Consider the following 27,975-nt stretch of genomic DNA (forward strand, 5'->3'; position numbering starts at 1 on the left):
TCAGTAATACAGGATTTATACAAAAGGAAACCAAAGCTATCCTATGACTATGATTCACTTTCCTGAGCTTATAACCATGAAAACTGTAAATGATGCAATAGGCTGTGACTACTCGTCAAAGGTTTATCATAGAGTCCACTAAGTAATTTATACTTCCAGGACTGCATTTTACAGTAAATGGAAGTAAGGAACTGTGAGAAACATGCTGTTGGGAAAGGGAAAAAATGAAAACTATAAGGAGTAATGAATCAGTGTTGTTGACTACACATCTCAAGTGCGCATAAAGTGCATCTGGGGAGGCAGGCAGGGGAGGAAACCTTTTCTGGTAGAAACCCAGAAAGTTTTATGACATGAGAAGGAACCCTACACTTACCAGAATCTGGCAGAAGTACTGAACATGTCCACAGCTGTAGTGTGAAGTATGATAGTGGCCATGATTTACCATTGACAGGTAAATCTGGGCTGCATAGAGCTGGACTCTGCACTGAGCCACTTTGAGCAGCAGTGGGAGATGGTGAATGCAGTTAGTCAGAGGCAGAATATCCAAACACAAACAGCACAGGGTAGGACTGCTCATAACCCATATTGAGGAATCCATAACCCATACTGTTCCTTATTGAGGAACAGACTTTGAAACAATGTTTAACTACAGAGCCCAGCAATAGCCAGGACCTGGGGAAAGATTCAATGAAACAAGACTAAAATAGGCAAAGAAAGGCCGGGGGAAACAGCAACTAGCATTTTAAGAAGACCTTGCTTAAATCCTTTGCAGCATACACAGGGCATAGGTATTGTGCAAAGCTGCCTGCACAGAGTGCCATACCAAGACTGTGCAGCTATCAAGGAGTGATGCTGAGATTTTAAAAAAGCAGCACCAGCACAATCCCTTGTGTGAGGAGGCATATTTAACATGAAGGGCCATTACTGCAGCACAAGTTCTAATGCAGTATCTTCCCCCTCTGCAGCACAGCATAATCTGGAGGATTCCTGATGACAGACTCACATTAAGTTTTGGTTTCCATTGTGAAAAACCACAAAGGAAAAGCTATGTAGCAAACTGCATTGGCTTGCCATTTGTTAAAATGAATGCAAATCTCTCTGCTGCACAGGGACCACCTCTGGTAAAAAAAATACACCTCTGGTGTAAAACAAATACATAAATATTCCTTTGGAATACAAAGAAATCCCTCTGAAATCAAACAGGGGGGTTCCCAGAACTTCAGAAGGCAGGCATTGCCTCTCCACAATTCTCACTGTAAAGAAAAGAGGTTTTGATATCCTTCAGCAACACAATGTGATCAGCAAGGATGCAACAAGCAACAGTTTATTTGTAGAAAAATCCTTTAAAATTTACTACATTGTAAGATTAAGGAAAAAATAATCTTAATATATGTACATACAATATATATAAACAAACACATATCGCACCATGAAAATTACATGCTTTTTAGAACAGAGAATGGGTCATATTCCCTCATATCAATTTTAAAGTTATCACTGCAAGAAACCTTGCTTCCTTTTTTTTTTTTTATCCCCATCAAAGTTTTCAAGTACAGGAAGTAAGTAATGCAGGATCTAATAGTAGAAAACCTTTGTTATACACAAATTACAACTGACAGCTAGACAATATTATTCTGCAGTATCCAACACTTGTGTTTTTTGAACTCTATAACGATATGAACTTTTACCTGAGGTGCATGGAAATAACGAAGCATGGTAATTGGCAAGTTTAAGAGATTTTCACATTATGATTTGACTGTAATTGAAGTTGATCAGGTATCACATGTCTATACCCATAGTACTGGCACAAGAATGCTCTGCATGAGTCATCACCAATGTCTTAGAAGTGCAGGAAAAATTAACAGGCAAGCACCACTTGCAATGATAAGCATGCAGACAATTTAAGTGAAACAGAGGTAGCATGTTCTTGTAACTCCAGCAGGGTCATTCAAATCAACTGCACTCTCCCTTCTGCAAAAGGCACTCACTTTTTCAGCTAAAAACAATGCGCTTAAATTTGGTCAGATTGACCACAAATGGTGGATTTCTCTCCTTACAAATATAAAAAAATGTTAAGCAGAGGACACAGTGAAAAGAAAAAAAAAGGATGTAAGAAATACACATTAAAGATACTATGTGCTATTCCTCTCCCCCTACCTTTTATGAGGAGAATTATATAAAACAGTTGCAGTATGTAATCCAAAAGTTAAGACTTTCCAGTTGAAATGGCAGTATTAAGCAGCACATTCTCTATCAGAAATAGTTTTAAACCACCAGAAGTACACCAGTCTTTTTAATAAAGAGCAACAATTCACAGTTAGGAGTAGAAAGTTTATGCACAAAAAAGGTGGTGCCAGACAAGGATCCTTTGATGCAAAAGCTCATAAATTAGTATGCACTGTAACTTTTACACTGTATCTTTTATCCTTTCTGCACTTTGAAAGGATGCCCATGCAAAACACCTTCTCTTACCGTGACACTACAGAGCTAATTGAGTTGTAAGATGTGCCACTGTTGCAACTGGAAGCATAAGCTTCTTGACCATTAGCATCTAAATTAATTTTGAATACAGAAGATGCCTTCAGTAAGAAATCTGCTGCGTCTCTGCGACCTAATTCCCTCAGCTTAGACATTAGTATACCTACAGTGCTGTCAGGTGCATTACTCCATTCCTGCAGAAGGGCATGAACTGGGCTTGAGAGAAAGTAATTTTGAGTTCCATTATTTGTATTGTACTTTGCAACAAGATCAGGGAGGCCCAGGTTCATGGCCAGAAGGCACCAATCTTTGCCCATTGGATCAGGTGGATCCAAAAGTCGACTTAGTTTTCTCCTGGTAAGTAAATTCAGATCAGAAACATGAATATCCATTCCTAGGCTTCCCTGGGAGTAAACATCAAGACACCCAAAACACAGTATACTGCTAAAGCTCTCTTTATATCCCCCCATGGTGTTAGTTAGTGATGTCTCCTTTTGACTCTGTGCACGGAAAAAGTCTCTAGGCTGGTAGACCATTACTGGTTCATGATGTTCCCTCAGCTGCTGAGGACTAAGGTAGTATTTCCCAGTCAGAAGACCTGGTAAGGTTGTGGCTATTAAGTTATCAATGGTGCTGCACACAGAATCCAGAAGTAAACAGCACTTGATTTTCTCTGTTTCCAGTCCTCTAACTTGAACCTCTATACCCTGACCATGGTTGACCAGCAGCACTAAAAGCTCAGCTCCACGATTCATAATCTTTGATCCATTTACCCATAGACGTATATCAGCATCCCCCTCTGCGCTCTGCTGATGAATCCACCTGCAGAGATTCACCTGAACTTTATGAAAAATTCCACAAGGAAATGGGGTAAGATGTTCCACAGGAACGATTCTAACACCACCATAAATCAGCACTTCATCCTCCTCATCTGTCCAAGACCTGTGGAGATTGTCAGTCTTTATGAGAGCAGGAATATCCACCATTGCTCCACTGCTAAGGTCTCTTGCACAAATATCCATGGCATCCAAAATCTGTATCAGTTCTTCCACATCACTATCCGCCACCAGACGCTGGATGTCCTCTATAGTGTACCGACCTCTGTAGTGATGGAGGGCTTTTGGGTTCTCCACTGACAAGATTTTTCCAAGGACATTTGAACAGAGCCAGCGAGGATCCAGAAGCACAACATCTTGGACAGTTTCACTCTGCATAATGTTTATCTGTTTATAAATATGAAAGTTACTGTTTATATCTTGTGAAGTACAAGATAATAGCCCACATTCTCTCCTTCCTAAAAGGCTGATCCAGTAATTTGATTAACACTGCTCACAGGAAAAAAAACAGTGTCTTTTAATATATGGCACATACTCAGAACAAAAACCAGATCTTCTTGTTTTCCACCAGTAATGAAACCATTAGAGCCCAACAGCTGAAAAGCCTAGTCATGCCCTGCAAGCTGTTTATGCAAAGGTGTTATCCTACAATTCAATTTCTAATGGACATATATAAATCTCTCATATGCAGTGAACACTTCATTGAAGGTGACAGCATAGTGATCCTCTCTGGGTATTTTATATTCTTACAACTATAGCAATAAACGCTAATTCTTCCTGTCTCAAAGAGAATGAAATAGAAGCCACATGACATGATGATAACAGAAAGAGTTAATAAGCAATCTGTATTTCTTATAATGTCTTAAGAGGAAGAGGAAAAAACCAAACAACTTTAGACATTTGCTTAAACTCATAAAGTACAATTCTACAAGAACAGTATCTTGCAAATAAAGAGATACATTTTAGATAAAAATACTCACTTCTCCTATGCTATGCAACTGCTGTGCAATGTGCCGTAGGTCATTTTCGCTTGCTAGGGGATTAAGATGTTCTTGCACATCATACACAAACTGCTGCAAGGACATCAGCTGGTTGGGCCCATTCATTTTTCTCCATGAAGGCAGTGTGGAGATTATTTTCTCACACAGATGAGTCATAGGTGGGCATGTCTTAGACAAGCACAAAAAGCATCCATTTGAGAATAGCAGTAGTATTTTTTTAATGGGTATCTAATGCATTCATAATGTACATTCAGATCTAAAGAGTTCCCTTTGTGCTGGACCCTTACTCTTTCATCTGGCATTCACTCACCATAAGATATATCTACCTTTTCTTAAAAAAGTGAATTCCACTTTTTCATTGAAATAAGCAATTTTTCCAAATATCACCATGAGTTGCCTTCATGCATCTGTAAAGTAATCTTTATTTCTGAAATGATCAGAATTTATTCAGAAACTGTACTCATCAATATCTGTACAGAACCAATTTACTTCAAAATATGAGACAACAGGGTGCTAAATAGGAAGCAAGAATGGTACTTTGATGTATTAATTGCCTTAGACTTCACTGATGCCTTCTTCCTATATTCTCAAGCCACAGCCTCCACTTCTTATGCAGCAAACCCCTTCAGATTTCAAGCTAGTAACCACAGCAATAATAAGGTTTTCTTAGAGAAGAAAAGCTTATTAAATCAAGACAGCATTGGGAATGTAAAATAGGCTGAATTTTGTATAAATCCAAGTATTTTCCTCAAGCCACAAAATTAAATCAGTAATAACTCACTTTAAATCAATTACAAAAAAATATGTTTCAAAAGTAGCTGTAGAAAATCTTGTTGGTGTGTAACAGAATATAAATCCATTTAGCACAGACTACAAAAAATTTGACTTGGTCATCCTTAGTACGGAAGTCTCAGTGGATTCACAGTGATAACATCAAACCATGGCCACATTTTACCTTTAGTCTCATGTGTATATACCTACACATACAGATACAACTGCAAGCAATATTTTTCAATTAAAAAAGCAGTTAAAGGTTAACACACATTCAGTTTACCTATCTATATTTGTAATCATCTTTCAAACAGTTGAGAAAACTGTTCTGCTCTGGGGGGTTTTTGGCGAAAAACTTATTTTCCTGAAATATATTTATAATGTATTTTCTGCTTCTCTATACTACACTGATTGAAAAAAAAAAAAAAAGAGGGAGGGGGGGGAGGCAGTGTTGGAATCCAATCACTGGCAATCAAAATACAAAATAATGACTTTGAACTGAAATCTCAAATTGTTTCCTTTCAACAGAGAGTATTTTGGTCAGCTGCTCGAAACAGCTGCATTTTTCAAAACACTGACTAAATCTTTGATGTCAGGGGTTTGTGTATCACAAGACTTGTAAAACATGCTGTTAGAAAATTGTTTCTAACAGTGGTTAGAGACTTGTTTCTACATGCTTCATTATTCTAAGTTTGAAACTTACAGCAGATTATTACACAAGATGTTCACATGTTGGCTGATCCAGCCCAGACCATTAGATATTACTTACAGAAATTATCTGGCTTCTTATTTCTTGCAAGTGATTTCGGAGGAGCTTCATATCTTTAGAACCAGATGCTCCAGCATCCAGAACAAATAACTTTTCTGAAATTTGCAAATCATTTCCAAATCTAAAAGAAAGAAAATGTTATTAACTTAGCCCCAAATCCAGTTTATTTCTTAATACAATTGTACTTCAGTCTTAAATTACACTAGAGCTGTTTTTCTTCAAGGAATGATGAAGTTTAAGTAATGATAATGCTGATAGATTTTATAAGAACAGACGGTATAGCTGCTCTATAATTTTCTTGAAAATAAGCAGAGATATTGAGAGAAAATTGTTTTCTCTCAGGACGAAGAGTAAATATGCATAAGAAAATTGTAACTGCATCACATCACTTGTAATTACAGAACAAAACATTTTACGAGAGAAGACATTACAGGAATTTATTTAAGATCTTAATGTTTGTTGCTTGCTTTCTTCTCATTTTAAATAGTTCAGTAGTCATTGCTGTTGACAGCTCTCTTTCTCACTTCCTTTTAACTTTTCAACCACACAAACCTGTTTTCCTAGCTCTGCACAGATTTGCATTTTAAAGGATTCCAGCACTAAAGATTGACACACAGTTATTTTTCTGTTGGTTTATTTCAATTGATGAAGATACTGCCCTCCCACTATAGTGCTGTAGTTCCTACATCTATTTCTTGTACAGCCCAGACAAATGTCTTTACTCACAGGTATGGATGTTTTCTCACACTCAGTGTTTCCCACTTACATGCTCACTCTGAATATAAGTTGTTACTTTAAACAATATTATGTTAATGAAAAATTCCCTATTTGCATCTACCATTAGCATGTGCTGAAGAATGCCAAAACTTTCCCTAACTTCCAGCTACCTCTTGGATGGCCTTGTCACTTGTGTGACTCCACAGTATATCCAGCTTTTTGCAAACTGTGTAGTTTGCAAACCAGGAGTACCTCCCGGCCTCATTTCAGGTTTTTTCATACTTATCCTAAATCAGTTCAGAGCTAAGGGTGGTTCTCTGGTAAAGTTTCCTCTTCTGCATCCAGAGTCTTTATCTGCAAACTGTTCACTTTTCTGAGACCAGTGCAAAACCTGAACACCAAGATGTTAGACAGAAAGCTGAAATGGGTCTTTGGATGTAGCCCAATGTCTACAGGGTGAGACCGCCTATGCCACAATTAATTTTGACACCACTTGGCTTATTGTAGTTCACTCAGAGCAGCTTACTCACTGTAATATTGCTAAATGTTTCCATTTTTACACACTATAGGCTTCCTGAACATATTCAAAATATCATAATATTATAAAGCTTAAGCCATATAAAAACCTTTTACATATTCCAATGCATTTCAGTACTTTTTCCAATTGGCATGTTTAAATACTATGTATCAATACACTTTCCACTTACCTGTTCCTGATTTCTTTCAACAAAGAGATGTCTTTGTCATACCAGAACTCTCCCCCAACAGGCCGAGGAAGATTCACTATGTCAGCATGTGTGGCAACCAAAACAACACGCAGGGGACTTTTCAGCTTTCCACCAAATGCTAGAAGAGAAACAAGAGGATTCCCTGACTGTGAGGCACGCCAGTGGAGATGGCTGATACTGAGCCAGAAAGGCAGAAATACATTTTACATTCTTCATACCAACCATATTCGTAGTGATTTACCAATTCAAAGCACAGCCATTAACAGTGTAAATGCTGGTGCTCTGGCACTTTTCTGCTTATAGGACTGTCTATATAAGCCCAATTTTAATAGCTAGACTATTTGAATAATATCAGATACATTTACATTGTTTTACTTTATTGGTTTAACAAAACCAGTAATCAATAACACTAATGATATAGCTATTAACTACAAACTACGACAGTGTGAGGAAAAAATAATTAGAAATAACAGCTTCTTGAAAGGGCTTTGCATCATCTTTGGATGGTCCTTAATACTACAGGTGCAGAATAGAGGATTGTAAGAACACAAGATGTCTACAACATTCATATGTTGATATGAATGCTATTTTGCAGTACTTACACAAACAATGACCTCTCACTTAGGTGAGAGTTAAGTAGGAAAGCCTGGCAGAAACCATGAAAAAGAATGAGAAAGAAAGATACAAATGGCATGAATGAGGTGACAGTACAGAACACAGAGTTTTCAATCTTTTCTCAAACTCATATTCCAGAAAAGACATCATTAGACTATTTCTAAAAGAGAGAGTACACTCAATCCTGCTCTTTAAGCCTTAAAAAACTTCACATGGGAGAAATATCCTTACATCACTGCTCAGTTCTCGTCAACTAAGAGCTATATAATCTTGAAGCACATTTCCCTAAATCTCTGCAGAGCACTTCTAGGCAAGTGTTTTGTAATTATCTTTTTTTAATATATTTTTTTTTATTTGGCAGCTAAGGACTTAGACAAAATAACTGGAAAGTAATTCTAAGAGTTTTAACTTTTCTGCTAACATCAGTTACTAGATATTACTTGAGAGATTTGTAACAATACAGAGATTCTGGATATCCAAACTGAGCTGATCAGTCGAAACACAGATTTAAGTGAAGTTTCTAAATATTCCAGATAATCAGATAATCAAGAAGAAAAAATTAACTGAGGTTCTGACTCTGTTGAACCAAGAACTAAGTTTCCTTGCTAGACTGAGCAGCTGTGAAAAGCTTCCAGCAATTGCAAATTAGCTGTATTTGCACCTTTGACACTTTATTGCAAATTTCTGACCTTTAACTTTCACAGGGAATTGATTGTTGGTTAGACCCAAATGCTATTATTAACCTTGTAATTTGATCTAAAATAGAAGTGTAAAAGTATGCAGATGACTGAACTGAAAACCAGAGCTTGGCTTGGCTCACTGTCTGGCTGAGACAATGCATACAGAATCAAGCAGAACACATGAAGAGAGAAAATAACTCTTTGCACAATGTAAGTATTTCATACATTTGTCTGGTGAATCCCTTCCATTGTTACAAATGTCCATGAGTGTTGAGTTAGATCCACTGGCTGGAATAATCTTTCTGATCATAGAACCAAGATACATGTCAGAGCTTGGTTAGTCCAAGAAACTCATAGTCTGCAGACCAATACTCAGCTACAAACACAAGTCACATACTGTATATATATCTGGACTACTGGACATTTTAAGAAAAATGTTCTTTAAATTAATTTCTCTGCCTGCCAAGTAACTTTCAGTAAGCCTGAATATAAAACAAGTAAAATTACCTAAAACTTTTGCAAAATTGGAGAATATGTGAAATTTACAAGAAATACTGATTTCTGTAAACCCTGATGCACCATAGACTTAGCATATTTGAAGTCCAAATACAACTCTAGTTAAACACATGAAAGTTGCACATACTGAGGGGTAACACTCTTCCATAATACTGTTCTGTCCTGTGTCTAAACTTGGTTCCAGGCCCTCTGAAACACTCTTGACAGCTTATCTGACATGCAACTTCAACTGCCATGTACAGATGTAAATCCCAGTGCCACAAGGTATTGTGCTGTACCTCATGACCCTTTTTAATTGCACTAAGAGGTGTGTGCAACTCTTCTGGCTTCTTCCAGAGATAAAATTCCCTTTTTCTAAGAAACCTGTGTAAAGTTTGTTTTAATACATGGGGATGAGGACACCCAACACGTATGATGTACAGAGTTGAAGAGAAATATGAGAAGCTTTATTCTACAGACCTCTAATGCTTAATTAACAGGCAGAAGAGCATACCTATTGGCTCCTCAACTGGGACCAATGATTTCAGGAAATTGAGCCAAAAGGTCACTTGGTTCAACTGGATTTCATAAGGCTCCTCAAGACTAAAAAGCACTATGTGAATTGCAGTGTGATCATTTGCAGCAAAATAATCATAACAGCAGAAGTACACAGGATTCCCAGAGAATTCCCAGATGCTGAAATCACCAACTCCTGAAAAACAGACAAACAGATGAAGAGATCACACTTCATCAGTAAGCATTTTCTGGCCATGGAAAGACAAACAAAATAGTTAATCTGATTTAAACTAAAGATAAATTGTGCCCAGATGAGAAATCAACACTTAAAATGCAATCATGAACAAAGGTAAAGAGTTTCAGTCAGTTTCAGAGGCTTAGAAGTCGGACCCTCAAAATCTGTTGCTCTCACATTTCCTTCTCTAGTTGCTCTCTCACATTTCCTTCTCTAGGACATTTAGCTGGATGCCCTGTGTATTAAACGCATGTAGTCTTATGCATTAAATTGAGCTTTGCCTTGAACAACAGCAGCAGATTTTGTAATTGCCTTGAAAACTAAGAATAATGGCTCCCATTCTTTTCCTGTTCACCCTCAAAAAGCTTAATATTTTTATAGTTTTTTCTTCTTAACATGCTGCCACTGATTTTAAAAGCCACTGAAGCACATTCTCAAAGAAGCTGCTTTGCTTTACAGAATTATATTATTCACACTGTGTTGGTAAACCAGGGCTGAGTAATCACCATGTTAAGGATTCCAAGGGCTCCGTGCTTTTTTTTGCCATCTCCTTTAGCTTTGGGTAGAAAAGTATTAGTATATTGCACTTCCCAGATGCACCATCTGATTAGGGTAATGTCTGCCGCACTTGTACTACTTCTAAATAAATAAAACATGATTAAGGTGTGCCTCAAACTTCTAGAAGGAAAGAAGTCAGAAGCCTCCAACCTGCTGTTATGAGTACAGCTATTCACAGTTCACCTGTGTGTACACTTTGTCCTGTATCAAGACAGCACAGAGAAAGAAAAGAAACCCCTTCTGATATCCATGGCACAACTCTGTTTCCCCGCAGAATTTGACTTGGTTTCAAATTACACTGATAAAGAAGTTTGCTTGCACAAGGAACAAGTTTTAGTTTGGGAAACTCTTCAGCATCTAAGATAAATGTTTTGTCACTGCATTTCTTACTGTGCATTCATAAGGAGGTTTCTATCTCCAAAGTAAAATCTCGATTAATTGTAACTCAGCTTCAAAACTGCAGCTGCGAAGGCACGCAAAACATTTTTCTCATGAAGAAGAGATCTGACCACCTGCAAAAATGATGATTAGTATGGCTTGTGATATATAAGCACCATTTGCCTGGTCTCACAGCCAAATGCCATGTATGTACTTACGACACCTTCTCTGATTGACTCCTCTTACTGCTAACTGACTTCAACTGCAGAGCAGTTAGCTTTCTTGCAAAAAAAGAAATCGGAAGCTCCACTCACCATGACTGATGAGCTCCAGGGCTCACCAAATATGCTCCAGCCCTGTTATGGGGTGAGTATGTTCTTTGCATAACTGGAAATATAGTTAAATCGTGAGGAATAAATGGGACCAGACTAAATCTGATATAATCCCCAGGTGGCATACAGTATAGCTGAAGGTGCCTTCACACTAGTGGCCACTGTGCTGACCTGCTTCTGTCATACCAAATCCCTCCTTTCTACTCTCCCACTTACTCACCTCAAAAATGTTTCTGTGTAATACTGTAAAGACCTGACATGAGTGATCAAAGGTATATTATGTCTGCCAGAGGCAGATTTACTTTTTCCTTGAACAAATTAAATTCCACCAGTGTTGGATTGTCAAACACAGTCACAGCTATACCAAGTGAGATTTTCCCCCTATTTTTATTTTTAAAAACAAGTAAAATGGCATTAACTGTCCTGCAGGATTAAGGCACTCCAGCCCAGGGCTCTTCTTACCATGCAAGCAGGCATTCTGGATGTCAATAGACTTGGTGGACTGGTCATCAGAAGAGAAGTGCGAGTGATGAGCAGGTGATACGAAAGTTTCTAATACCCCTTTGGTCAGGCCCGGCTCAAACATCATGCTACGGCTTCTCACACTGACATTTTCACAGCCAGGATAAAGATTCGTAATACTTACTGAAACTGGGTCAGTGAAAAGAACATGAGATTACAAACCATGTGAAAATCACAACCAGATCACTTCAAAACAAGTATGCAAGCCATAAAAAGCAGACTAAAAAACCCCAAGTGCTCTTCAAAGAAAGAAGATGACTCTATGAAGCCATGAGCATAGACAATTACATCCTTATTCTTAATGATTAAAAGGAAAATATTAGAATGATCCTATACAGCATTATGCCCATTAGCTGATATTCTTCTGAGTGGGAGCACAGAAAAAGACTGAATTTTATGTGTATGAAAGGTTTCAATAGTTAAAGTTCTGTGTTGCATAGAAATACATCCTTTGGTGGTATTTTTAGCTAAGGGCTGCAATTTCATTGAATGATCTATTATCATTGGCATGGAAATGTCACATATTCGTATTGTTGATTCCTGTAAGTAATAATAAAAAATATCACCGTGTAACAAGTGTCTCTCAGGGAGAAAAGCGGACCCTTAACCAAAATTATTTTACTAACAAGCAGGTTTTTTTAGGTCATGTTTAATTCAGAATCCCAGAGTGCAAATGAGAAACAAAAGGGCTTTTTAACTGACTTGCACCATCTAGTGGATAAAGACTTCTTTTCTCCACTAGATGGCAAATTCTAATATTTGGGTTTTACAATAGAAAGACATTACCTGATAGATGTAAGACTATATATTTGTATTTGATCTCCTAGTGTAATATTTTAAATCTCTGGGTTCTTGTAAAGAAAAACTTGGTGAATTCACACACTTATTTTTACTGAATGTAAACAAGCACATAAACAAACAAATAATGTGATCTAGTATAGATCAAATTGTGCTGATTTAAATATTTATCTGATTATGTCACTCAACCCATAACATCATTTACATGCTATATAATGATTTACATCCCAAAAGAACATATATTGAAAGAAGCAAAAACCAAACCTCCAAATATATTTAAAATATAAAATATAGCTTTCTATGTATAGAACTGCACAACTTTATGGCTTTGTATCTAGGTAAGCTCTTTTCAGGGGCATGCTTCAAATTCACTTTTATTTCTACACTGACTTGCCAACGTGACTGGCAGTCTTTCTGATTTTATGATGGTGTGAGCATGTAACACCTCTCCTTTGGTTCTGTTACTGACCAAAGCAAAAAATCTTATCTTCAGTCAAAACCTTTCTGTATTGCCCCAGGAACCGATATTCCATGAGTGACTTATCCCCCTTGGTATGACACAGTAAATTAGGATAAACAAATGAAGAAGTTTTGATTGATTAATTTAACCAAGCTCTTTATTCTGTTGTCACAGAAGTGAGCCCCTTGTGTTAAGTAAACATCAAATGCAGTAACAATCTCTGTGCCATGGATCTTGCCTTGTTAAGCCACTCTTTGCATGCCCTATAGCTTCCTCGGGTGAATAGAGAGAAAGTAGAGATGAAAACTATTACTAGCACTGGTCTAACATTACTTAAAAATGATGAATGAAACCCAAACCTGCAAGCATTATCCAAAAGGTTTTTTTTTTTTCTCTAAAAGGCAACCCTGGCCCTATGTAAAACTTACATAGTAAGACCACTCCTAAACATTAATTTAAACTTCAGCTCTGGGACGTGCTTAGCTTGTGTACATTGTGTAGTCTCCCAGCATTAGAAAAGGGACCTGGACAAGCAGTTCACTGGTCTTTCCACTGCCCTCCTTTTGTTTCTTCCAAAACTGGGCACATGCTTAGGTGTAAACCTAGCTAGTTTCTCCACACCTTGCAGTTCTTCCCACTTTGCACAGACCAACTGGTGCTACATGAGCAATGTAATACTTGCAGACATTTACTTTGGCTTAGAAAACTGTCAATTTCACCTTGTTTGGAGAAAATTTCAGACACCTATAATTGGACTAATTCAATCCTGTACCTTGTGGAAAAGCACTCCAAGGTATCAGAGGCAGTTCTGAATCCTGCTATTACTTAGAAATCACATAAAGATGCAGCAACTGTTTCAATTTTGCAGTGTTTATTGAAGCTCCTCCAGCAAAAAGGAAGCTAGTAGTGACACTGGCATCTGCAGCCGAGGACTTTTTGTGAAAAATAAACACCACTGTTTACAAGTGCTGTTCTCCAGTCTGCAAGTTCACTTATGCAGCATGTAAGCAAACAAAACCTTAACTACTCATGTATCCTTCACACTTGCTGGTCCTCTTCCTCTTACTTTAGGTACAAGCCTGTGCACAGAGAACTCAATTCCTTCTCCCCTTTTCTACTGTTTCTTAAATGCTTAGGTGGTCCTGTCTCTTGCAGAGCAGCCAACAGCTTTTTCTTAGGAGCTACAGAGACTAAGAGAAAACTGTTTCATCATGCAAACATTATGGCTCAAAACCATACCTGAAGGTTTGGAAGACAAAGGAGATGGGGGGAATCTGCTTGAGTTTGTGGAGGAGAGCCTTGGCCTACGTCTTCGGAAAAAACTTCGTATCAGGCCACACTTGAGGGACTCCACGAGGGTAGTTTTCCCTGTGCCAGAGTGTCCAAACAACTTCAGTTTGATCCGGGGCTGTGGATTCTGAGTGTGCCTCAGCTGCTGGATAAAAAGCCCCCGGTGTGTATCCTAAAATTCAACACAAAGAAGAAATCAGAACATGTGGCAGGGAACTTCTGCCTCACAACAAACTCAACATGCAGCCTAGATACACTTTCTTGCCAGATTGGTGTTCATTTGGTTCATCATGCAAGCCATCAGTTACTGGACAGGCAGAACAGGACAGCTTAATGCTCACTCTCAAGAGCCTCCTTGAGGTTCCATGAAAATCACACGTCCTCAGGCTCAACATTAGTGAATGGAATTATTTTGACCACCACTGGAAAGGGCAAAGGTGTCATAACTATCTTCTTTCAATACCCATTCTTGTAACCCATCAGTCTCAGAAGGTTAACCAATATACATAATCTTATGGAATATACATGCAGCACTGAAAATTTTGCTGTGATGTCTATCACCTGAGCAATCCAACAACTCAGTGTGCATTTCTTCTCTTCTTTACATCAACTTCTTCTGTGCTTCTTATATTTGGGATATATTTTAAGTAAATGGGGAGAAAGCACAGAAAAGTGGGAAGGCAAAGGAACTAGATGAACAGATGAACTAGATTCATCTCGCCTTTCTTCATTCCCCCATGTGGAGCTGAGAGAGAGGCTCTGTTGTCCTGCATTTGCACCTAATTTACATGTAAGATAAGCCCCTCCTGAATTATAGGCATGCAGCAACTGCGCCGAGAAATTTGACAGAAACAGTAGTGCAAACAGTTTAATTCCTTTCTCAACAGTAGGCATTTATTTAATATGTTAGTTGCAATGCAAACACTGCACTATTACAGCTAATTCTGAATACTCCGCAAGTGCCACTGTGGTAGTAGGTTCTTCATGTGTCTCTGTTAGAGGCAAAAAAACTTCACAAGCACAAAAGTGTGAGGTATGCCCTGTACTAGATGGTACTGACCATTCTGAGTAGTACTAAAATACTTTCAGTGGTTAGATATAATTTGTTAATTTCAATTGATCAGATTCTCTGTTGCAAAGTGTAATCTAATGAAGTTTATGGTTAATCATGCATTTTCCCCAAATATATATAGACAGGCCTTCAGTAACGTATAGTCCACTATCAAGAAGAGAGTTACAGTTACTAATATTTCTTTCAAAAGAGATCCATCTGACCTTTTTCCTTTGTTCTAGGTCAATTTGTATTATTTTCATATTTATATTGTGACTAAATCACAAATTTACCTGCCTGCATGCAGACATAGGTAAGAGTTCGGTGTGGGGATGTAACTCTGCAAAATGGAACCTATTATGACAAATGTTTACAAAAGCTGTCATTGCAAAGGATGTCTGAACTTCGCACTTTCTCACATCTTCACACTTTCTCACATCTTCTCACATATATAGTTTACAATCCTAAGAAGTATAGATTTGCTGGCAGGCCTAAAGGGCATGATTGTACTTCCACTTTAGCAATTCACAGTGTGCACCATCTTCTATTAGCAATAGAAATGGTCATTTATTACAGTTTCCCCAATCATAGACCCATCATTATAATTATAACAGGATTATTTTAATTGGTTTGGCTCTTGCCTGTAATCTCCAGGCAAGTAGTCTCTGAACCTTCCCAGCATGAGTGATGCTGCTATCTGACTAATCAATGTGTATCAGATGTGTCAGACATACTGCATTACAACAAGCCCTGGTCATCTTTTTGTTTTAGTTGGCAAGACATTTGGATATACTGAAACTGCACAATTAAAAGATGACATTGAGACATTAAGCAACTATTCCATAGTTTGTGCCATTTTCATAAGTGGCACAAATCCTTTCATCCTTCATAACCTTAATCTAAGTGAAATGGTGATGGTGATGAAGTAAGTCATCTTGGGGGATATTCTAATTCTTCATAGTTTATTTTCTACTAAACACATTAGATGCTTTGCTAGGCACTGTCAAGAGACTGAAAGATATAAATCACTGGTGCAGACTAGCTTAGCCAGCTTCTTTAATAGGAACATATTTGCTTGAACTGAGGGCATAATTTCAAATTAAAAATATGAAAAAGAAAAAAAGACACCATTGCAGTTAGGAATTTTGTAACAGCTTTTACAATGGCTTTGACGAAAACCTGTTAAAATTTATGATTCCCAACCTTTTTAAGTCTTGCAAGCAGACTGGCTACATGTTCATGCTGCTCAGCTCTGGCAAGGTCTTCTGCTGTTTTCCCATCCTGTTAAAACACAAATTATTAGCAAGAGTTCCTTGCTTTTTCTTTTATAGATGAGCATCTATATACCACTGAAACAATATACTTTGAATTCAGAGTCTGAGAGTAAAGTCAACACTCCTCTCCCTGAATTCCATTTCTCTTCTCACCAATTAGAGGACAATAGTGATTTCTAGATATTGCCCACTGAATAGATCTAAAAGTTCACAAAGAACAGACACATCAGCATATTGACTCACATGAATAGCAGGTGAATGTTTGTTTACCAATAGATAAAGACTGACAGTGGCACATTGGCCACTGGAGGATTCCAGAAAGCAAGAAATTTGTAAGGGATGCAATTTAAATTGCATCAGCAAATTTAAAAGAAGCAGAAAGCTGCCTTCAGCATTCTGGTCTTGCCATTTAGTTACTGATGTTTCACAGATCAGCAGTTTAATATTAAAAAGACTTAAAGAAAAAGGGCCCACTACTTTGACTCCTACAACTACATTATGCTATTGTATTGTTTTAAATTTTGGTAAGAGGTAACTAATTTAGGTGTACTTTGCTTATTTCACTCTCTTAGATAAGAGAATTAGAAAATACATCCACAAGGAAAATAGCAAGTTATTTTCCTATTCAAGCTTTCCTGAAAAGTACAGAGTATCTACACACAGGTATAGCAATATGTAAGCAAAACTGACAAATAATTAAAGGACTTGGTTATAGGATCCATGAAACATATTTTGCACCTACTGGTAATATTTCATCACAATTGCTGACTGGCTCCCTATGTTGCAAATCAGACAGCCTGCAAGAGCTGACCTGAGTTCAAGTGGCATGTGCAAGCATCTGCATCCAAAATTTTTAATCAATCTGACAATTTTAAAGTTGGTTTAGGAACTTCCATGACGAGAAGACAACAACATGGTGCCAGTTAACGTGAGCACAACAGATTTTTTGGGGCAATTTTCAAATATTTCAAATGATTGTATACTCCAGCAGTGGAATGTTTTTTAAGGTCACTTAACAATCAAATTAAAGATCATGCTAGTCCCAAAATGGGCTTTAGCCTAGGAAGAAGGAAAGGAACTCATAATACAGCCCAGTAATGGTGTTGGAGAAGTTAGCTGCTAAGAAATAGCATTGCTGAGAGAAGAAAAAGGCAATTAATTCTACTGCACTGGCTCAGAAAAAGCTCCTCTGGTCTTTGCCTCCTTTCTCTCTGCCACCACATGGCTGGAATAATGGATAGTTACATATATTCAGTCTTCTGCTAGATTTAGTATCAGCACTATTTATTTTGTTATGTCCTTTAAACTGACATAAACTAAAGAGACAAAATGTGCTTTCATCTTGGAAGGACAGCTGTCCACACAGGCAATTATACCAACACAGCTGTCATAACATAAATGAAGCGCAACAGCTCAAGTATTTCCCCATCACCTTTTTATTTTATCTCATCTCTATAGTATGTAGTGAAAATCCATATACACATTGGGACATAACAAACAAAGCAAAAAGACAAAAACAGGTGTCAAAGGAAATCTGTAGAGCATCCTACCAAGTCCACTGCATGCAGATTTCATTATTATTACTAAGGCACACGGCAATATACAATCCAATTGTTATACCAAAAAGTAATTATTAGGTACTAAACTTGTTTAAGCCACAATTCCAAGTTGGCATTCTCCTGCTTCATAAGATCTGTGCTTAAAAGAAAAAACTGCAGTGCTAAATCTAGAGTAAAAAAATCACAAAAATTTGTATTTTCTACCAAATGAGTAAAGCAAATGACACAGAAGTTTTCTCCTTTTCCCCCTCCATTTCAGCCATCTCAGGAATAATTTATTAGGAAAAGAATTCTGAAAAATGTGGACTCAACTAAAACCTAATGACAACAACTTTTCCACATACAGAGCAATAGTTATTTCTAAGCAGAATACATTGGTTACAGTGAGTAGCAATGTACAATTATCCAATGGACCGGAATATAAAACATGGTTAGTTTGTTCAAAACACATGTAATAACCTATATAACGTCTATAACTTATCACGTGTATGATGAAGGACACTTCATTCCTGCTGTGGGTATGTCATTAGAAGGGTGTTTCTCAGCTTACTGAGAATGAAAAATACCTTCAGTGTTACCAACTGGAAGCAGTAGTGCTGGCTGATCTGACACAAATGATTTCGTTTACAAGGATAGTCACATGTTAATTCACTCATCCATGCAACCACACATCTCCCACCATAAACCCACAACTTTTTAACCCCCTTAAAGCACAAAAAATATTTAAGATACATACAATGCATTTGTATGTTTCTCAAATGTGATGTGAAATGACGTATATCTTAATGACAGTGACTCACTGTGCTTATAGAAAACACAATGATACAAGTAATTCTTAGGTGAAGAAATTATTAGGTTTAGATGAAGTGGTAGCTGTCCTGTACCATAATCAGTTCCAAATTCAGTTGCAAAAAGGGAACACATAGACAACAGAGAAATAACAAATACCACTCATATTGTATAACATACAACAGCCTTTTTTGAAAAAAATGTATTGTCCTTTTCCTACATCTGTCTATGAGTTAGTTTTCTACTATGATGCATAAAAGAAGAAGAAGAACAGCATCTCTCAATACTTACAGAGGTTAATGCTTCCACATTGGCACCAGTAAGACAAAGGAACCGGACAACATCAAGAATGCCATTGTTTGCTGCCAGGTGTAAAGGTGTTCTTCCATACTAGCATGAGGAAAGAAGTGTCATTACATTAGTCAAAGAACTTCACTTCAAATTTTATGACTAATAATCAAATATATTATACAATTATACATATTGATACACAGGAAAGGTTTTGCAAAAACTGCAAGAAAAAGTACTTTTGATTACAGCTTAAGCACAACTGCTGAAAGTGCAATTACAAACAAAGGCTAGATGACCATTTAAAAAAAGGGGAAACAATTTTATAGCTAAATCCCTCACAACTGTGGAGGAATCCTTTAGAGTTATTTTGGCTATATCTGAGAATGTATTTTTAATTCCAGAAAATATAATTGCCTTTTTAGTTAATTAAATATGAACCACTTAAACAGCACTAATTCCTTAACCTTTAGAACTCTGGGTTCTATGTCAATCCAAGTACAACTGAAGATTACATACCAGCAGTGTCCCTCTTCCATCCAAAGAAATAAAAGGAATGAATGAAAAAAGTCAGCATGAAGTAATATATTTTTTCACTGAAGAGGGAAAGTGCTGCAAAGTACTGCTTTCTCAATATTTTCTTTTTCTCCATGAATCTCTTTACTGACAACAGGTCCTCATGACATCCACTTCTGGTTTTTCATGTTCAGAGCTACTGTTATAAAAACTACCATTTATTCTCTGCTGATAACCTACTATTCACTTTTTTTTGCTTTCAATACTGTTCTTCCCATCTACAATCAGAAACAAACTCATAAAACTACTTCTTGAAAGAGTATTTGAGAGCAAAGCCAACTTTCTGGTAACTGGAACGTGCAAAGATGCTCAGGCTCCTCCAAACCCTACACCTCAACCCAAGTAGCATCCTGCTTGTATTACAGTATGTCCAGCAGGACCAGGGCAGTGATTTTCCCCCTGTACTTGGCACTGGTAAGGCCACACTTCAAATCCTGTGTTCAGTTTTTGGCTCCTCATGACAAGAAGGACATTGCTTTGCTGGAGTGTGGCCAGAAAAAGGGAATGGAACTGGTGAAGGGTCTGGAGCACAAATCCTATCAGGAGCAGCTACGGGAGCTGGGATTGTTTAGCCTGGAGAAAAGGAGGCTAAGCGGAGAACTTACTGTTCTCTGCAACTGCCTGAAAGGAGGGTGTAGTGAGCTGGAGGTTGGTTTCTTCTGCCATGAAACAAGTGACAGGACTACAGAAAATGGCCACAAGTTGTGCCAGAGGAGATTTAGATTGGATATTATGAAAAATTTCTTCACTAGAAGGGTTGTCAAGTGCAGGAATGGCCTGCCCTGGGAAGTGGTGGAGTCAACATTTCAGGAGGTATTTAAAAGTCATGTAGATGTGGCACCTGGGGAAATGATCTAGTGGTGGACTTGGCAGTGCTGGATTAACAGTTGGATTCTGATAATAAAATTGTTTTCCAAACTAAATGCTCCTGTGATTCTACGATTCTAAGTAAATGCATGTGATGTTCTGCACTTGATCTATGAAAGCAACAAACTGTGCCTTCAATCAGTATTACACGTGGGACAAGGGCCAAATGTTTGGACCAAGGACGGAAGGTCATTTAGTTAATGCTCTTTTATTACAGGGTTTGTTTCTGGAGAGGAGAAGTAGAAATTAAGATTTGCTATTTGATAAGACTCAAACTCACTCAAATAAAGGGCACTCTAAAAATCCCTCCAGAATACATTAGTTCTAAAAGAATAAAAGCAAAAGAATAACTACAGCCACAGCTTCTGTAGCCATGATCCCACAACCACTGAACACTTGAAGGTTGATTATTTTTTCCACAGCATGCTGGCAGCAGGTCACTGATCTCAGCTCAGCATTGTCCATTAGGAAAAAGGACGACAGCCTCGTGGTCCATTAACTCGACTTCTCTAAAATGTGCTCTTATCTGTGGATCTGAGTTTAATTGCCTAGTCAATCAGATTTAAGATGAGAAGCAGGACTGGGGAGCTACTTGTTTTAACTTTTTCATTTGACAGCTGATGATTTCAATTGTTGAAGCCAAAAGTGATTGCACTGGACAATCCTCCAGCCAAAAACCTGATAATTTTCTTCACCTGGCTAATACAATGCAAGTACTTTGGTAATAAATAAAAGTGTTAACTAGCAAAGTATTATCACTAGAATATGTACTTTTCCAGAAAAAAAAAAAAAAAGAAGAAGCTAAAATACCTGAATCAAAGAAATTGGATATAGCAACATAAAGATTCCTGTAAGTAACTTTAAAACTATGTAGCATATATAAAATTTAAATAGGGCAGAGAAAGACATTCAGAGCTAAATATCAAACCCTAAGCACCATAGCCTGTCAGCAGAGTTCAGTGGCTGACCTTGACCTATTCCTACTCATAGGAAAGTTTCCTGAAACAGCTTACTTTTCCCCTAAAGATCTCTAGGAGAAAAGCCATAATATAAACTTGTGAAGCATTATGTTTAGTTATCCCATACACTGCAGCATGAGCACAACAGAAGTAACAAAAAAGGCACTAGTATCTCAAAATTATGGGACAGGTAAGTAATATTCTTTTTGGAAGGTGCTTATAACAACTACAGATTATTTGCATTTTTAGCTGGCATTCTTCTACCAATAATCATTGCAATCAACATTTTCAGAGTTACAATATTGTAGCATAAAATGTATATTTTCAATTCTGTGTATAACTTATTGTTACATATGAAATCAAAGCCAACTGCAATGAATTTCATCTCTTCTTTTGCACCTAGATGTAATCTGCATAAAGCAAAGCTATATGGCTGGGAAAGAAGGCTGGCAAAATATACTGTGATAATTCACCTGGGTTCTTTCTTCATGGATCTTTAATAGTCTATTCAACTGAAATGTACTTTGGTAAATTTGTGAGACAAATCATTTAATGCTTTGCATTTGGCCACTTTAGGAGACAGAAAAATCAAGGAAAAGACTGTCATATCAGAGGACTTGAAAAGGTCATTTAATGAAACAGGTGAGCTAATAAACAACTACTAATGTGTACTTCAGCATCCACATTTCATTTACCTTATTAGGGACATCCAAACTACAACCTGCTTCACAAAGTGCCATCACAATAGGCACATTCCCATCTTTGCAAGCCACGTGTAAGGGAGTGTTGCCATGTCTGTCCTGGAAATCTACAAAGGATCCTTGATTGATGAGAGTTTTAACTACTTCTATTTGACATCTTCTTACAGCAAGGTGCAAGGCTATGTGACCATCCTGAAATCAAAAGGCAGCTTGTGAGATCAAATAATGCTAAAAATGAAAACACTTAGCAAAGTCATGACCATCTCCAGTAACAGGGTGCATCTCCTTGCCTGAAGAACCACAATGTTTTTTAATTTGAAGGTGGAGGCAGGGAGATGTACCATATCTGTCAGAACAAATAAGCCATGGGATGAAAGCAAATTTCTATTAAGCCACTGGGCTTTGCAGTGGAATGGATGAAATACAACTACACATTCTCTTCCAACAGCTTTCCTAGGAGGCAGGAGAGTGATCAACTGTAACAACCAGCTGAATATTGTAAACTCTAATGTTTACTAGATGGAAGTTGGTTATGCGAAAGTCATGCAATCTGCTTTGTGATCAGTAACTTTAAATACAGAACTTTCTCTCTGTGGAACAGCTTAAAGAGACAATGTAACTGGGAAAAAATTTCAATTCTTTTAGGAACTAAAACATTTTTCTGAAATTACTTTAATAACTGTTTAGTTAATATTGGCAAAAAAAGGACAGCCATACCAAAAAAACAAGCAATAAAATTCCAAATTTGTTTGTTAGCATTACATCATGAAAGACAAAAATTGATTCTGAATTAAATAGAGTCCTATTTTCAAATAGTTCTTATTTGAAATGGGTGTGATTTATCCAACCCATACAAATCAAAGGCCAACAGCAAATCCATCTTTTTCTCTGAAGTTAATAGCTTGTTGCCAATTACAGAACCTAATGTTCCTGCCATTTTTCAAAGAGTGTTACTCATGGGGTAGTAACTCATAAGGAGATAATGGATCAGCAAAAACCCAGTCATGGAATAATAATTATCACTGAACAGCCTCAAAGACTATTGCAGCCATCAATAGGGTCTGTGCTATGAAAATTCACGTCATGGAAACAACGCTGACTTGCAGCACTCGAAACTGAGATACGTCCCCGTGATCTCCGGACATGACTAACCTTGTCTGTTGCATGAAGGTCAGCCCTGTGTCCTGCCAAGCATTCCACAATATCATGGTAACCTCTCGCAGATGCTGTCAGGAGTGGGGTCTCCCCTTCTTTGTTTTTGATGTTCACATTGCAACCTGCTTCACAGAGTGCTTTGGCAACAGAGTAGTAGCCATGCCAAGCAGCGCAATGCAGTGGGGTTTCTTCTTCCTATCAACATAGAAAATCAAAAAACAGTACTGAACCAAAATTCAGGAAAAACAATTCCCTAACTTAAGAAGACAAAAATATGGTATGGAAAAAAAAAAGACACTCTACCAAGGAAGTCCTATAAAATGACGTAATTTCTAATGCTGACACTCTAAAAGCAAGAATATCTTCAGCTGGCATACAAATGATTATGGTACCTTGTATATCAGCAATACTACTTTACATTTATCCATGCTCCTGAAGCTCTCTTGGTTCTCTCCCTTGAAAACTGACCCTTGTTCACACGCAATTTCTACATCCTGTGTGCGTAGACTAATCCAGTGTTTAAAACAGATCGATCACCATGGAGATGCAAATTCCAAAAAGATGATTTTGCAGTTTGAGGCAGATCACTCTGCTTACCATGTTCAGAAAGAGCATCCCAATGTTCCCGAGTCCTTTAAAGACTCATCATAACAAGCCTTTGAAATTGTCTTCATCTGGAGTTCAATTGTGAGTGAATTGCTTTTTGCTTGAATCCAGGACACTTCAAAATATTCAACTTCAATTCATTGTACATCAGACCAGTCATGAGGAACCACACTAAAAACCTCAAATGTTTCACAAAAGCATGCTGAAAGCCCACTGAAGAAGCAGGGAGAATTAAAGTCTACTAAAGAAGTAGCTCTATCAAATTCCAAGAAATGGGATATCCTTTCCGTACCTGGCAATTATCAATGAGGAGAAAATGGAGGCTGATAATAGCAAAGGACTTGGACTGTATTCAAGGTTTCTGTAAAAATCTGAGGGTAAAGTTATAGATGAAAAGCATGTCCTATCCTCCCTCAGCCTAGGGCTGATTAAACAATAAAAAGGAAGTCCTAGAGGATGCAGCACTTGGGGAGGCTTGTGGAACTCACACACAGTCAAATTTGGGTCAAATGGATTTTTTTTTTCTATTAAGCCTTTTCTTCCTTGTTTCCTTACAAGAGTTCAGACCTCTAAAGAAACCCCCCTGAGCCCTCCTCTCATTTTCAAAAATGAGTTCTTGACACTGCAGAAAAATCCTATGATTGCTAAAACCAAGCAGAATTCAAGGCAAAAACTAATAAAAATCTTTAGAACTTACAGAGCACACACCACAATGCATAGCTTCATGGAGTTGCTTCTCCATCTTTAAGCTTTCATTTTGAGAGAACCTATGTTTTATAGCACTGGGTGTTTCTTAGAGTTTTTCACATAGCTTGTATCAACTAAGAGTTATCAAAACCTCCATAATTCTGGTTTGAAAACACACCAGAGGCTAAAGGCAAGACTTGAAGTTTTGACCACTTATATATAAAGACTTATTTGTCAAAAAAAATGCAAAGTGTTTATGACTCACCTTGTCTTGAAAGTTTGGATTGGATCCAATGCTACAGAGAAACTGAACCACATCCACATGTCCATACCGAGCTGCCACGTGGAGAGCGGTCTCTCCAGACTGCAATGACAGGACAACATGCCAGTGTAATTTCCTGTGTCACCCCAGGACATACACTGCCTGTACCCCATGTACAGCCTGAATGCCCTGAATCCTGCACAGGATACTCCTCCCTCTCCGTAGCCCAGCCACATGGCTCTGTCAGCAGAGCTTACAAACTGCTTGTACATGACAGACACACCCCCACCTAGCAGGTGGGCTATTTCTTCAAAGGCCTTCTTTTTCCAGAACTTATTTTCCTAGTTTATTTGTTCCGGATCACAGCCACAATGTGGCTGGTTTCTGAGCAATACGAGATGGAAGCTGTATGTGCAACTGTGTTGAAACAGATGTCCCATTTCTCTTCATAATATTTCCATATGGTCCCCCCCATGCCCTGCCTATTCAAGTGTAAGGAGCTTTGTACACCCTGGTGCATTTTGGTCACTATGGCAAACTATTTGCAACACTTTCTTTTTTAAAGTTATATAAACAATAAATGGTACTTTTATTGAGAGAGTCATTTCTTTCCTAGTAGCCTTATTAGGAGTCAAAGAACAATTTTGCTAATGTACCTTGCCTTGCACTAGTTCCCTCAACAAAGCAAACTCTTTCACAAGTATAATTGCTTCTGTACTGGAGCTTTGGCTAGTATAAAGTCATTGCTATGGTATAAGGATTTAACAGCAACTAGTTTCTAGGGCACATATATTGCTCAAATAACACTGCTGAAGACAAGGTAAGTGCTCATCAGTATAAATTATTAGGCTTTCTTATACTCGACTTAATAACAGTCAAATTTACTTGTCAGACAAAAGTGATTTTCAATCAAGAGGAATGAAAAACTGAATCACGATTTCACTCTGAGTTCCGATGAGAAATTTAGTCTTCAAGTGAAAATTAATTTAGGTCTGTGCTTCCCCACCTACCCACCATGTATTCACCACATTTAACATGCACACTTGGCTAACATTTGTCAAGAAAATAATCAGTACATCCAGCTACTTTAAAGCTCTGTTATCATGGCCCTATATGTCAACTTAGAAAACCACACTAAAAAAGCCAGTCAAATTCTTGGAATTATGGCACAGCTGAAAACCCTTGCAATTGAAAGACCTCTCTCTTTGCTAATATAAAGTTATAGGAAAAGGCCCTTGGCATGAAAAAGGAATTCTTTTCTCACCTTGTCCTTAATATCCAAAGGACATTCATTATCATTGAGAAATTTCAGTGTTTCTACATGACCATGTCGAGAAGCCCAGTAGATTGCATTAGATCCAGCCTGTCAAAAATATTTCATTTCAGATGTAACTGATCAATTTAAAATCCTAATTCTAAATTTTGAACTGAGATATACATATATTTAGATGTACACAGGCACAATGAAAACTATTCAAGCTTATAGGAACACATTCACTTTTAAAAAAAAATTCAAATTGGTTCAACAACCCCACATACCAACAGTGACAACAAAAACCTCTCTATGCAACGATGATTAACAGGATTACTAACTGTTTGCAAGGATAATTTTCTTCTGCCTTGTTAGGGAGTTCTTTGGCAAGAACAGTCATGAGATAAAAATCTTTCTTCTGCTTACTTTACCATCTATTAGATGGAGAAGCAGACAGTCCTTCAAGCTTGCTTTAAATTAATTGTTACAGGACATTTTGAAAAAAAAGCTTGTCATAAAGCATATTCTCCATCAAAGATGATTTTTTGTTGCAATATTCCCCATGGCTAAAATATTCATTTATCATTGTATATTAAATAAAGTTCACCATTATGTTTTATGGCAATCACTAATTTGAACTAATTGAGGTGGTTTTACAAGCATGAACTGCATTTTAAGATTAGTATAATTCAAATTATTTCAGCTAATAAAGTGATGAAAATCAGAAGATATATATTAGTAACAAATGACATTGCTAAAGACTTGCTTTTATCTTTTTGCTGTGGAAGACAGAAAACAGGATCTACAGCTCAGAGTTCGTAATTTCCAATACCATTTTGATTGTCTCCTGCTAACTGTACTTAAAAACTTATAACTAATAGTTGAAAAAGCAGAACCCCAACCTTATCTTGGACATCAATACGAGATCCACGTTTTAAAAGCAACTGAAGCATCTGAATGTTTCCACAACCGGCAGCAATCAGTAGTGGAGGTGTTCCATGCTAACAGTGAAATACAAGCAAGAATGATATAATTAATTTTTGAAGGATTAAGAATACAGTGGAATAGAAGACAGGCATTGAATAGCACTTGTGGACTTCCACTTTCAAATTGGATTTTGAGATGAATATATGATATATCACACAGTAAATGTATGCTTTTAAAATTAGGAATATTAATGTTAAGCTCTCATTAGCCTCGTTTGGCAAGACCATTCCCCTTTGCAATCTCTTTGCAGCTACCACACCGCCTCAGGCACAAGCCATCAGCAAGATCTAAGAAAGTTAAATGGGACTCCACCATTAAAACAAAAAAATACAGTGATTTCTTAAATGGTTCAAGACCCCATCACAGTAAAATAGCATACATTTTACTTCTATACTGTTCTTCAAGAATATTTCTGAAAGTACTTTGTAATGAAGGTAACTATAACCATGCAAAAAAGTGAAAATTAGAGCAGAGATGATTTATTCAAAGTTAAAGTGCATAGCCAGCACAAGAATTTCAGTCTCTTGGCCTCAGATCCAAGATTCCTGTAAGTGCAGCAGCAGTGCATTAAAATACTGTGGTGGACAAGTAATTTCATTACTGACAATGAACACCACCATCTAACATGTTCACATAACCCACTTCTGCAGTTTGGAACTTCTGTTTCTAACAATGCTTTGCAAAGTCAGTTTTGGCAGTCTGGTTATTCCTAGGTATTCTGCCATCTTCATCTGCCTCAAGAAACAACTACAACCAAAAGCAAAGACTGATATTTCATACACC

At 37.5% G+C, this 27,975-nt stretch overlaps 1 protein-coding gene across 3 annotated transcripts in view; it reads right to left on the minus strand.

Annotated features, from left to right (window-relative positions):
* Positions 1–1,308: 1,308 nt before the first annotated feature.
* Positions 1,309–27,975, minus strand: part of DAPK1 (death associated protein kinase 1) — an 86,478-nt gene continuing 59,811 nt past the window's right edge. For all 3 annotated transcript variants that reach the window (XM_085043375.1, XM_085043373.1, XM_085043374.1), the window contains 14 exons: positions 27,108–27,206; positions 26,218–26,316; positions 24,957–25,055; positions 23,396–23,593; positions 22,238–22,435; positions 19,144–19,242; positions 16,434–16,511; positions 14,129–14,351; positions 11,572–11,760; positions 9,605–9,802; positions 7,280–7,418; positions 5,856–5,976; positions 4,295–4,483; positions 1,309–3,701 (listed from right to left, as the gene is read on the minus strand). In XM_085043375.1, coding sequence (XP_084899501.1) covers positions 2,469–3,701; positions 4,295–4,483; positions 5,856–5,976; positions 7,280–7,418; positions 9,605–9,802; positions 11,572–11,760; positions 14,129–14,351; positions 16,434–16,511; positions 19,144–19,242; positions 22,238–22,435; positions 23,396–23,593; positions 24,957–25,055; positions 26,218–26,316; positions 27,108–27,206 — 3,162 coding nt within the window. In that variant the 3' untranslated portion in view covers positions 1,309–2,468. The remainder of the gene's footprint in view (positions 3,702–4,294; positions 4,484–5,855; positions 5,977–7,279; positions 7,419–9,604; positions 9,803–11,571; positions 11,761–14,128; positions 14,352–16,433; positions 16,512–19,143; positions 19,243–22,237; positions 22,436–23,395; positions 23,594–24,956; positions 25,056–26,217; positions 26,317–27,107; positions 27,207–27,975) is intronic.

This window comes from Lichenostomus cassidix, chromosome Z (genome assembly GCF_008360975.1).
Source record: "Lichenostomus cassidix isolate B80296 chromosome Z, HeHo_3.0, whole genome shotgun sequence".
NCBI classification, from domain to species: domain Eukaryota; kingdom Metazoa; phylum Chordata; class Aves; order Passeriformes; family Meliphagidae; genus Lichenostomus; species Lichenostomus cassidix.